Source organism: Trichosurus vulpecula, chromosome 5, assembly GCF_011100635.1.
Source record: "Trichosurus vulpecula isolate mTriVul1 chromosome 5, mTriVul1.pri, whole genome shotgun sequence".
Taxonomy (NCBI): Eukaryota; Metazoa; Chordata; class Mammalia; order Diprotodontia; family Phalangeridae; genus Trichosurus; species Trichosurus vulpecula.
Genome location: NC_050577.1, coordinates 221,782,783 through 221,796,094, shown reverse-complemented (window position 1 = coordinate 221,796,094; position 13,312 = coordinate 221,782,783). Strand labels below are relative to the sequence as shown.

At 38.1% G+C, this 13,312-nt stretch overlaps 1 protein-coding gene across 1 annotated transcript in view; it reads right to left on the bottom strand.

Annotated features, from left to right (window-relative positions):
- Window positions 1-13,312, bottom strand: part of EEA1 (early endosome antigen 1) — a 127,908-nt gene that overhangs the window by 4,464 nt on the left and 110,132 nt on the right. The window contains exons 23-27 of the mRNA XM_036761429.1: window positions 9,349-9,534; window positions 8,286-8,417; window positions 7,212-7,397; window positions 1,939-2,177; window positions 1,545-1,665 (exon numbers count right to left, since the gene is read on the bottom strand). Of these exons, the coding sequence (XP_036617324.1) occupies window positions 1,545-1,665; window positions 1,939-2,177; window positions 7,212-7,397; window positions 8,286-8,417; window positions 9,349-9,534 (864 nt within the window). The remainder of the gene's footprint in view (window positions 1-1,544; window positions 1,666-1,938; window positions 2,178-7,211; window positions 7,398-8,285; window positions 8,418-9,348; window positions 9,535-13,312) is intronic.

Here is a 13,312-nt window from a genome sequence, read left to right as displayed (position 1 = left end):
CGTCCACTTTTGTCATTCACAAATTGATTCCTGGACATAACATCATAGGAAAGGAAGTATGGAAGGTAGGCAGGAAACAGGTTGGGAAGAATGGATGTTGCTAGAGGGGATCACTACAAGATGAGCATCTAGGAGTTTACCCTCCTTTTTCCATCACCATCAGTTTTATCAGATCCCACATTACTCTCTGGAATGGCCCTGGGGGCAAGGTAAGACATGGCGACAGAATGTTCCATTGCAGCAGTGGCAGCAGCAGGCTGAGGGGAAAAGGCAAGAAGAACACAGGGATGGGGCAGAGTAATACCTATTTCTGGCTGGGGTGCCTGCTCTGGAGTGGCTTTTCATATGCAAGAGTCTTATGTATATTGAGAATGTTTGGTCAGGATCTGTCTGAATATGCATGAAGGAAATCAGAAATTCAACTTACCAAATTCTATCCCAGATCAAAGCTAAGACTGACTAATTAATATGACCTATCTAATCTCAAGTTGAAAAGATGGCCAAAGGAATTCAGAGAACTCAGAAGAATTGCTCCCCTAAGCCTTGTCTTCCCACTCAAACCCAGGGCCTGGTTGCCTATTCTCCCTCTGCCACCAAAGCAGAGTTTCTCAGCTTACTAGCCTGCTCTAGAAGAGAATGTAGCTTCACAGTTTCCCTTTCATTCTCTCCTATGAATCATCACTAACTGTCCCCTAGCCCTCACTTGGCTACTCTTGCTTTGCATTGTCCTAAATCTTTATGTAGGGGACCTTGATGTCTGAGGTAGCAAAGTATGGTAGGTGCATGCCAGATTGGCAGAGGGGCCTGAGCTCCAAGCCCTGCTGGCCCACGAACTGGCTACAAAACCCTGACACTGGGTCTCGAGTTCCTTTGCTATCAAAAGAGAAGGCTGGACCAGAAAACTCTTCTGGAGGCCTCCATCTGATCTAATTTTCCAGCACTCACAGTGCTGAGGGTACTTTGCATTGGTCAGAACTTGAGGTTTCACTGGGACTGGGAACTCCTAGGGAGTTATCAATGCCAATCTATGGCTCTTTGAGAGCTGCCTAGGCTGTGAAGTGAAGTGATTGCTCTGGGTCACAAAGCCAGAATGCCAGGGGCAGAACTTGAAACTGGGTCCCCTAACTTTCAGGCTGGCTCTCTCCCCACTATTAGGCCATCCCCACCAGATGGCCCAGAGATGTTAGGGGTCATGTGAGCTTTAAAGGGAGCCAGATAGTGCTTCTGATAAATGCACAAGTCAGTTAAGGCTAAAAATACAAAGATTCAGTAGAATTCCTTGGGAATCACAGTCTGCACTAGTGGATCACATGTCACTTTTCCTCCTCTGGATAAAGGGACTGATTTAACATGCCCGGATCACTGTCTCATCTACCCACCTAAACCATAAGCTCTTGAGGGAAGGCAGCATTATCCTTCTGAATCCCTCACCACACTTAGCACAGAGCAGATGTTCAATGTGTTGAATGGATTTTCAAACAGCAGGCAGTGTGTAAATAGTCTCATGTCTGTGCAATCAGCAGGAGTGGCCCAACTTGACTTACCTGTAACGACTGGTTTTCTCGGCCTAATTCCTGCACCGCTGCAGTTGTATTGTCCAGTTTTCTCTGCAATTCTAGTACTTTGGCTTGAAGCTTCTCTATTTCCCCCTCACTTTTGAGACACCTATGAAGATATAATTAGACAGTTATGAAAGACAAAAGAACCCATGAAACAGAAGAGACTCCTGAAGTAACTAAAAATAGTTGAAATTAAACGTTCATTATTTACTCCAAGTTATTTTTAGTTTCCGTGGTTTAATATTAGCAGGGGCTGTGAATCTACTTAACTCTTATTTGTTGGGGTTTTTTCTCCAGCATAATACAATTAGAAGATGACAGCATATTCATTTTAATCAATCATAAAGTACATCTCCTTCAAATATTATAATTTAATCACCTTTCCAACAATGCTCTCCTTTCATCTTGATTATTTTGGATAGTTGCTTCCAATACTGCAATTTCGCCCCGTAAGTCATCTATCTGCTTCTCTAGTTCACTAACTCTCCGTTGGCTGGCCTGCCATTCTTTCTTTACTGTGCCCAAATTCTCATTCAAAGCTGTCACTTGCATGGCAAGCCTTGTCTCATTCTCTTCATGTTTCCTAATTTTCTCTTCCTTTTCTTTTATTTCTGCATGCTGAAAAAGAAGAAAACAAATATACATGTATACACACACACACACAATTTCATATTACAATCGTAGCCAGATATGGATTTGAGTGCCTTCCTCATCAAATTTCAAATTTTAGGACTATGCAGTATTATTTTTATGTAGGGTAAAGTGGGATAAATAACACTGTTGGCTTATAACAAGAGACACAACAAGTATCTACTTAATCTAAATTAACTCCAAGTCTAGGGATCTAAAATAATGGCTAGCTTACAATTTCCAAGTTCCTTTCAGAGTTTAAAGTGGTCTTTGGGTTCTTTTTGAAAAAGACTTATGAAGAGTGAAATGAGCAGAATCAAGAGAACATTTCACACAGTAAAGCAATATCATTCTAAGAACAACTTTGAATGACTAAGTCATTTTGAGTACTATAAATACTCAAGTCGACTATAAAGGATCTATGAAGAAATATGCTATCCACATCCAGGGAAAGAACTGATAAACAGAAGTATGTATACTATGGTTTACATGCACACACACACACATTTGTGTCTGATGGCAGCCTTCTCTAGGATGGGGTGGGGAGAGAGAAAAAAATAAAAAGTACACAGCAGAGAACAAAAGAAAACTTAGAAGGAAGCACAGAAGAGCCAAGTATGTCGTATTTATTATATAGTACATGTATATTACATAGTATATGATATGTAGTATTTATTAAGTTTTTTTTTAAGTAAACAGCAAAATAGAAATTCATGGTTTTGTACTGAATCCTCTTTTTAAGTACGTGTTGTGCTATGTACATGGAAATGTTCTTTTTTTGTCTTTTTTGTATTTAAATTCAAAATGAATAAAAATTAAAGAAAAAAAGACTCAGAATCTCAAGGGAGTAATGTGAGGTATGCAAAATATACCACTCTGCCCTTGGGTTATTTCCTTTTTCTACACAGGTCCCATACTCTCTCCTACTGACCAATCAACAGGTAACTTGGACATGATTTAATTTGTGGTTTGAATGTGAAATTACAATCTTATAATAACTGAATTTTAGAATTAAGAGTTATATGAGCACATCTTGATTTAATTCAAAAGATGCTTCCCATCTAGTACATAACAAAAGGAAAAGTACTGTGGCCTTTGGTCATCATAATTCTAAAATGAAATGCCATTATACTCTATAAATGTTTATTTTGCCTTAATACTTATAACATGACAATCAGTGAACTTGTTTAAAATAACAAGCACATGTTTTCTAAATTAGAGCTGACGCTAACGTCCAATAAATCTGTGCTTTCACCAGCATGGATGATCCCCTCCACCAATTCAGATTACAACCCCATTATGCCTTCTAATCTTGTGCGTGTAATTCTTGCTTATGTCTTTCTATAATTCTTCCACCGAGGAGCCACCAGAAGGCCTTCTTTTAGTTCTTTTAACAGTTCAAATGTACAAATATAACACTCGGATTGTCCACTTGTTCTCTCTTATTACTGCTGGCATGAATTTAGGGTGGTGACCATATGAGCAAATAGGAAGGAAGCAAGATGTAGTAAGTGAGGATGAAATGTGGGCTAAAAAAGAAAAGTGTTGAGGATGATTCTAAGTTTTCAAACCTGGATGAATGCTATCTTCCTCCTCTTCAGCCACGAATAAAAGCATCTGGAGAAGTTCATCATCACTTGGAATTTTTCCTTTGTTTGAACATTGTGCTGTCTACCTTCCATATGCTTGGTAATCAGAATGCATGCCTACCTTGGGTTTAATTACTCTATCACTGAGCAAAGTTATTTCCATAGCTGTATCTATTACAGTGTTGTAGAATTCTAACATATGTTCAGGACTTACTAAAGAAGGCCTTCAAGGCTGTATTTTATTGTACTGGGTCAATTGCTTCTTTAAAAAATATCAGAGAACAGAATTATATATTTTCTTAATCATTTCAGTAAGAATTATGAGGACAAGATTTTATCTGTTATAGAAAAAGCATCTGAGAAAGCATGTCTGTTCTTAACTCGTGCTTTTATTGTTGTTATTACTCAGTCATTTTAAGTCATGTCCAAGTCTTTGTGACCCTGTCTTTATCTTCTAGAAGCTAAACATACTTAGTTGTTTCAACAGATGCTTCTAAGTGGCCTAGTTCCCAACGCCTTCACCATCCGAGCCACCCCTGGGTCATGTGCTCCGTTGTGCCAGTGTCCTTCCTAAAACGCAGTTTCCAAACGGAATTTGACACTCTAAGGTGGGATAGGGTACAGAATAGGCAAGTGACCGCCCCCTGGCTTTGGGTACTGGGCTTCTGTTAAGTCAGACTAAGAGCATGTCAGCTGTTTCAGCTGCCTCTCGATGTACACTGAGATTACCATTTACTAAATCCTCCAGATCTTTCTTACATGAACTGTTGTGTTGTCATACATTCCTCATATTGATCGGTGCAACTGGCTTTTTTTGATGCCAAGTATAGGACTTTAAATTTAATACAGATAAATGCAATCTTCATTGTTTTAAGTCTTAAGAGATTTGGGGATCCTAGAACTGCCATTCAGTGTGTTAGCTCTGTCCCAACTTTCTGTCATCTGCACTTCCATTCAACTTAGAAAATTTCCTAACTTAGATAACGTCATACCATTTTCTTCTTGGTTACGAAAAGTAAAATCTGTATTTTTTTTCAATCTTCTGAAATCTTTCATTCTTTGAGATAATTTGAAAATCCCTTTAAAAATTGGAATGTCCACAGCACCTGTCTTTAGGCCAGACTATGTCTCTCCTGCAATCTTATCTTAAGTGCCATTGCCATGAATTGTAGAGCACTTAGCATGGCGCCTGGCACATAGTAGGCCCACATAAATGTGAGCTATTATCTTAGCTATTATTGTTGCCTACTTTCCAGTCTCATCCACAAACGATCGAGCACAGCTAAATCTTGTGCCAATCTCTATGAAGACTCATTTTCTCAAAAAAAAAAAAATGTTTTTTGCTATTTTAAGGAGATACTATTAGAAGACTATAGTCTTCTCTCATACTTCCCTATAATATATGCAAATGTATTCCAAATCAATGTTGCCTTTGGCTGTCTTGTCTATCCACTTGGTAAAATGATTAACTCACTGCTAAGAGAATTGGTTCCTGGATACCACTGCTTGTTCTCTGTGCTATTTTGCATTATTTCAGTTTTCTAGGATCCATTTTCCTTTTTATGAAGTTTGTAAATAGGTCAAGCTTATAGCTGCATGAACAGGGTTGTATACAATGTCTTCATCTTTATCTTCTCCTGCAATTTGGCCTTTATGTTGAACTGTGCTCTAACCAGATAATGATCTGACTGCAGAGAGAAAGCTTATTCTGAAATGATTGCAATTTCTTTAAACAGTCCTTCCTTCTGGTGAGATATACCCCATTTCAGACTTGGTGAAGTCATGTGGTACTCCCTGTATCCAGTACCCTGAACCTGTCTACAAGCCTTTGTCTTTCCTGGATTCTAAGCCACATTTTCCAACTTGATCCTTCTCATCTGTGACCACTGCTGCACTGACACTATTCATCACTAAGACACATGGATTCTGACAGCTTAGAAGATCTTGTCATGCTCTGTTATGGGTTACTACGGAGGAAGAAGCAATCAATCAACTTCTTGGTGGCTTGCTTTGCACACTGTGAATAGTGCAAGGTGAGATGATCCCCTCTGGTCGCTGCAGGGTAATGGTGAAACAAATGCCAAGGCCTTTATTCAACCCTATGAGGGCTGAATACTGGTTTAGCTAAAGGGAAAACATCAGTGTGGATTGGATTCAGTCTCTTTATTAGTGTCTCAACTAACAGAAAAACTTGGCTAAAGATTACAGGTGAAGAATAGAAACAGTATAATGACTATCTGCATACCATCTAAGAACTGTGACTCTTAGTAACCTCTTCCCTTTTTCCACTTGTTTTTTATCAGAGCCCACCACTGAGCTAGCTGAGAGCAGCAGATGATGGGAAGCTAGCATACACTGGTGACTATGTAGATAGAGGGCAGGAAGATTTCATTTTCCTGAGTTCAAGTCTGGCCTCAATCACTTTCTAGCTGTGTGACCCTGGACAAGTCACTTAACCCTGTTTGCCTCAGTTCCTAATCTGTAAAATGAGTAAAAAAGCAAATAGCAAACCACTCTAGTGTCTCTGCCAAGAAAATCTCAAATGGGGTCATGGAGAGTTGGACATAACCAAAAAACAATTGTCTGAAGCATGCATTTGGACCAGATCATTTCATGGGTCACACACAATGGTCAGAACAATTCACTATCTGGTAGCTAAACTTGTCAGGATGAGCTTCTCTGGAAGGCACTCATCTGGTGCTCAGCTAACAGACACAGTCTAACATTAGGTAGTTAAAAGAACCTTTTGAGCTTAATAGATGACAGAGTTTGTGCTCTAATGATATCACCTTTAGCATAACCAAGGGCCACCTCCAAGCCAGGAAAGGTATAGGAATAGGATTTGCTTTCTCTCAGTTTTATTTTTTTAAAAAATCCTAACATTGGTTAAATTAGCATAGCTATTTACAAATACCATTCTTTTTCATTACATTTTCTGAATAAAAATTAGCCTAACAGATGAACAAGATACAAATAAATAACCAAAATACAAAATAACATATAATGAAGGCAGAAAAGATTTGTAAGAGTACTATGTGAGGCTCAAAAGATAAGGTTGTTACTAACATAAGTCCAGATAAAGCTTCACGTGAAAGGTGCCATTTTAGGGTGGACAAGGACTCAATAACAGACGAAAGGGAAGAAGATTCCAGGAAGAAGAAACTACACAATGGCAAGAAGGCAGACAAATGTTTAGGAGCTGAAGAGTAGTCCCGTTAGGATGGAGTATACATCACATATGTGATACGAGCTAAGGTTGGAAAGGTAAAGTAGTACCAGATTATAGAGGACCTTTACTGTCAGACTAAAGTGTGTAAACTTTACTTAGCGGTAACAGGAGCCATTAGGGATTTTTGAGCAGAGGAGTGATATGAGCAGATCTATATATAAGCGGTGGTATAAAAAAGGACTGTTGGGAAAGAAACTTACTAACCAATTTGGCTTCCTTCTCAGTGAATTCTTTCTTCAGATCATCTTCAGTCTTTTTCAACTGATCTTTCACTTCTTGTTGGTTCTTCTTTTCCTGTTCAAGAGCTGACTCCAGGGCATCTAATTTGCCCTGAAGGTCCAGTTTCTGCTGAATCAATAACTGCTTGGCATCCTTTAGATTTGTTATTTCCTGTTAGAAAAATATAACGCAGAACTGAAAATTTCAAAATACATCTACTAGTTATCTGTAATTAATAATCTAACAATAATGATAATAATAACAACCTATCATTTTGTTTCATTATTTGAGGAGGTTGCTTTCCTTTGTTTTTCAGGCTTTTAAACTCAGCCTATTCTCATCTCTCTTCCCCAGCCCTTTTCAGAGGAAATAATATTTTTCTCAGTTATAAAAACTTGGTAGACAAATATAAGATTATGCATAGTGACCCAAAGCTGCTATCGTTAAGGCCAGATATTTCCAATTTTCTGTGGTATGGAATGAAAAAGAGGTCAGTCTTTAAAAAAAAAAAAAGTATCTGGAAGCTAACTTCACAAGTATTTCATCTTTTCAGATGACTATAAATGAAATTCCTTCATCAAATCTCAACAAAATCAAAACTCTTGGTTTGCCTTGTTTTTACTCAAGTGGTCATAAATGAAAGTCTGATACGGTAAATATGCAAAAGTAAAAGGATGTCCTAGCAGCGATTATTTCATAGGCTCAAAGGATCACACAGACTTAGAACTAGGACTGCAGAGGACATCTAGTTAAATCCCCTCATTTTACAGAGCAGCAAAGTGCAGGGAATGACTTGTCTTAGGTCACATAGGCAATAAGCAGGACTTGACCCCACATCTTCCAAATCCAGAGCCAATGCCTTTTTAATGTCCTTAATCTTGGAAAATCTAATTTTTCCTTGTCTTTTAAAAAAAATCTTAATTCTTATGTTTTCTCATTTAACTTTTAATTTCAAAGAAACCTCAGTATTTAGATATAGAACATCGGCAAGGTAGTCCGGCAAGCATGGTATTTGTTCACAAAAACATGCTGTGTCAGAAAACAGACGTTCCAACTCACCTTCAGGCTTTCTTGTTTGCAGGACCCAAGTTCTTCACTCAATTTGGAAATTTCTTTTTCCTGCCTACCCTTAACTTCTTGTAGTTCCATCAGTTTGGACTTTTCATTAGCTAGTTCTTTTTCTTTCAGTGACTAGGGAAAAAAATTTTTAATCGCAAAGTAGTCAATCCAGAATCAAAACATAAAGCTACATTTTTTTTATTCACAAACTTATTTAACTTACAGGTAACTGAAACACTATATAGTTTTCAAAATTACGCCAATAAAACATAAAGGGCCTATCACAAAACACTGCCTGACCTTCCTATCAAAATACCTTTCCAAATTGAACATTACTTATACCAGGTCTCTTCCCCTTTTTACATTTCAGATAAGCTCTATAATTTGATGATAGATCATTATTTGGTTATTAAACCAAAAATGACAAGTTTCTTCTCATTTTGTGTGAAAGAGTATGTATTTCTCTGCAAAGAAAAGAACTAAAGATAAATGTGGTTTAAATTTTCTAAGCCACTAAAAGAAAAAGTTGATATTTTCACATTCATAGCCTAATAACATGCCATACATTTTACCTTATTAAAACTGCAATAGCACTTCCTACTACAAAATGCTAACTTTTAAGTGAGGAGACTTAATATAGTTCAGAATGGTTTCCAGACTCTTTTTCATCCTGAATACGGGCAAAGATCAAGTAATATGATAGCTGGCTAAAAAATTAGGAATTTTTAGCCTGGAGAAGAGATGGACCTGATGCACATGAGAGCTCTTCAAATACTGGGAGGGATCTAGAATGGACAAATGATCAAGTATCCTGTAAATTCCAGAAGGTCGACAGATGGGAGTTACAGGGAGGCAGATTTGGATTAACATAGGGAAGAATGAAAGTCTGAAGGACACAAAATGACCTAGGTAGTGAGCTTCCCTTAGCTGAAAGTGCTCAGACACAGGATGCTGGATGAGGAACACTGTAAGAGGGATCCTTCTATCGAGTGAAACTAAAAACCCCAAGAGTCCTTTTGGACATCAGAGCTCCAGGTCTAGGAGAGAAACAGAGAAAAGTTACCTTGTCTTTTTGCATAGACTGTAGTGTTTTGCTCTGCTCTTGCAACTGCTGCTCTTTTCTGGACACGTCTTGCTCCAAAGAGGCCTTGGCAGTCTTAAGTTCTTGAATCATTTTATTCTGGTTTCCAAGTTGGTTTCGGTTTGAAATCAAGTCCTCCTGAGCCAGAGACAGCTTTTCTTCTACAGACTAAGAAAAAAGATTTACCAATATTTGTTAATAAACACTGTGAAAAATACAAACTCTTCCAACCATACTTTAATCAGAACAAGTAAGAGGAAGAATTCTCCATTAGGCTGTCTTGCTTAATTAAAAACAAAAGTAAGTCTTGCCATGCTAAGTTTCTAAAATTTTAAGAGCAAAAGGATGATATTTTGAAATATATGGAATCAACAAGAGTTTACTGAGTCTTTCCTAATACTATATTCAGCACTCTCTTAAGTGCTTTGGGGGATGGGGACATAGAGAAAATATTTGACTTCATCCCTGCTCTCAAGGAGTCTAAAACCATATTGGAGAGACAAAGGTAACGCATAAGAAATAGCAACCATGATATAGCAACTAGTTTAGGAGCTAAAGTGTGAGGTTCAGACTAACGCTGGAGGATTTAAAATAAGCCTTAATAAAATAGAACCTTTAACAAAAGGAGAGTACTTTTGCAAAGTGACTTTATTACACATTAGTCATTACAGGGATACAAAGGAAAAAAGAAGAAAAAGCAGGTGAATAAAAGATGAAGGGAGAGGATGGGAAAAGATTCTTCTTTTCAATGCTTGGCTAAGGATCCAGGTGCTAGCTATTTCTCATTTCCATAGAGACTTGGCCCTAGCACTAAGCAGGCTACCCCTCTAGCTAGGAACTGTGCTGGCATGAGGAGTAGGAAATCATAACCACTTAATGGTCATCCATGAAATTCTCAAAGGGGCCTGTATTAAGAAGCCATACTTGGACATATAGCGAACATAAATACACAAGACCAAGAGCCATTTCCCAAAAGGCAAGTGGTCAAAGGATATGAACAAATCATTTTCAAAAGCAGAATTGTAAACTATCAACTAATCACTAATATGAGAAATACAAATCAAAACAGGTGAGGTTTCTTATAAACACAAATTAGCAAAGATAACAGGGTGAAAATGGTCAAAGTTGAAGAGTCTACAGAAAGACAGGCATATAGTTTGTAGAGCTGATTTGGTTCAACCATGCTGTGCAAAAAAATTGTGGAATTATGTAAGAAGTCACTTGACTGTTCTTACTCTTTGACCCAAAGATTCCACTGCTGGGAATATATAGCAAGGAAGTTAAAGAGAGCAAGACTGATTCCACATGTGACAAAACATTAATAATTTATGACAAAAAATGTATAAAATAATTTTTTTTCTGGTAGCAAAAAACCAGAAATAATGTAGGTGCCTGTGCCCGAGAAATGGTGGAATAAATTGTTGTGGCAAAATCACAGCTCTAGAGCTAGCAGGGACCTAATAAGCCATCTGGCCCAAGCCCCTCATCTGACAGTTGAGGAAACTTATCTATGACTGTAACAGAATGTCACTAACAGCAGAGACTAGTTTGTTTGTGCTTGCATCCCCAGGACAGTAGGTGCTTTATGAAATGCTTGTTGAAGGAATGATGTCACAAAAAATGATGAATGAATGAGGAATCCTAAGAAATACAGCAAGATAGGAGAACTGATGCAAATCCATATGATCTCTGGGTTAAATTTGGGATTTACTGTAATAATTTAAAAATTACTTATTTAGTCTGTTTTCTTTCAGTAACTTCCCTCAAAAAAATCATCCTCATCAAATTATCCGTTTTTACAGAAAGAAAAAAAATGTACTCAACACAATATTTTATTTTTATTTAGTATTTTATTTTTCCCCAGTTACATGTAAAAACCATTTTTAACATTCCTTTTTAAAACTTTGAGTTCCAAAATCTTTCCCTTCCCCGCCTCATCCCACCTCATTGAGAAGGCAAGCAATTCAACATAGGTTATACATGTTAACACAATATTTTAAAGTAAACCTTTGTAAGAAGGTTTTTTCCCCCTCTTTTTAAAAAAGTAACCCTGTTTAATGTCTGATGGTAGGAGGTTGAATAGGGATGGTACTCGGATTCTCAGAATTTATTTTAAATTCCAACTGCTACCTTTCTTTGAACACGATCACATAAATAATTCAAAGCACAGTGTTCATGGTTAAACCTCACTTCTATTTTTACTTAACAAAGGACAGAATCTAATAGACATTCCATTTAATAGTCAAATTAAAAGTGATACTTCATCGATATTCCAGCAGGTGGTGCTAAAAGCACAATTTAATTCTGACCCTTCCTATTCCTACTGGAGATCATGTGGGTCCAATCAATCCAAACAACAAAGAAGATTGTGAGATTTGCTCATTTCACAGAAACAGAAATAAACTATGATGGCTGTGGGTGACTTCTGTGAAACGGCATAATCTTACTTTGGCTGGCTTGTTTCTCATCAGGCTCCATTTCAATGTCCTACTACACCATTTTTTTTCTTTGACAAAAACAGGCAGAAATAAAATGTAGAAATTATCTACCTTATACCTTCTCAAAAAGCATTCCAGTTATTTCACAACCAACATTGTTTTTTGTAAATGCCATTCACATGTAAAACACTGGACAGAGGGCTGAACTGGGAGCCAGAGAGACTCGAATCTGAATCTTAACTCAGATATTTACTAGCTGAATGGTTTTGTTCAGTTGGGTCCGACTCTTTGTGACCCCATGGACCACAGATTGTGTCCATGGGGTTTTCTTGGCAAAGATACTTCAGAGGTTTTCCATTTCCTCCTCCAGTGGATGAAGGCAAACAGAAGTTAAGTGACTTGCCCAGGTGCACACAGCTAGTAAGTGTCTGAGGCTAGATTTGAACTCAGGTCTTCTTGCCTCCAGGCCGGTGCTCTATGCACTATAGTGCCACCAGGTGACTTGTCTAAATTCATATAGCCAAAATATGTCAAAATTAGGATTTGAACTCCCATCTTCCTGCCTCCAGACCCAGCACTCCATCCACTGAGCCACCTAGCTGTCTCTACTAGCTGAGTCACTTCATCCCTTTCAGCTTCAGTTTCCCCATCTGTACACCAGAGACGACAATAGCACCTATCTCAAAGGGTTGCTGGGGCAGGGGGGGGGGGGGGGGGGGGAGGGATAAATGAGACAATATGTGCAGGGCACTTTGCAAACCTTAAAGAACTACAGAAATGAGTTATCATTCTTACTAGCTTACATAATGCACCCACACGGATATTATGCACTAATATAATTCCAGCCGTTATCAAAGCAACACATTAAGAGACAAGGTCTTAGTTGTGGCTGTGCCCATGACTTTGACACTGAAGAAATAATCCAAATGAGATGCATCATCCCCAATTTTACAAGGATATAATAAATAGCAATTCACAAGCCATTTATAAAAAGCCGTTTGAATTCTCTCAAAGTACTTTAGAGTTCAGGTGTCTAGACTTAAATCATAGGATACCCATCCTAAATGCAGAGTGATAATGAGAATCTCCTGGTCCTTTGACAAGTATCTAGAAATATTACCTTCTGTGAAATGCTGTCAGATTATGGAATTCTACAGATCCTATAGAATGACCAACTAGGTCACGCAAAATGACAGCTGGGTATCACAGTGGACAGAGGGGCCAAGCCTGGAGTCAGAAAGACCCAAGTTCAAATCCAGCATCCTACACCTACTTGTGTGAATCCTGGGCAAGTCACTAACCCATGTGCCTCAGTTTCCTCATCTGTACAATGGAGATGATAATAATAGTGCCTCTCTCCTGAGGTTGTTGTGAGGATGAGATCTCTGTAAAGGATCCATAATTTCATTAATGTGGGTTCTCCCTCCATCAACAATGACGGCAAGTCCTTTAGACTTGTGAAGATGATATTTAAGGAGCCCAGGGGGGAGGTTTTTTCTGCTTAGCTA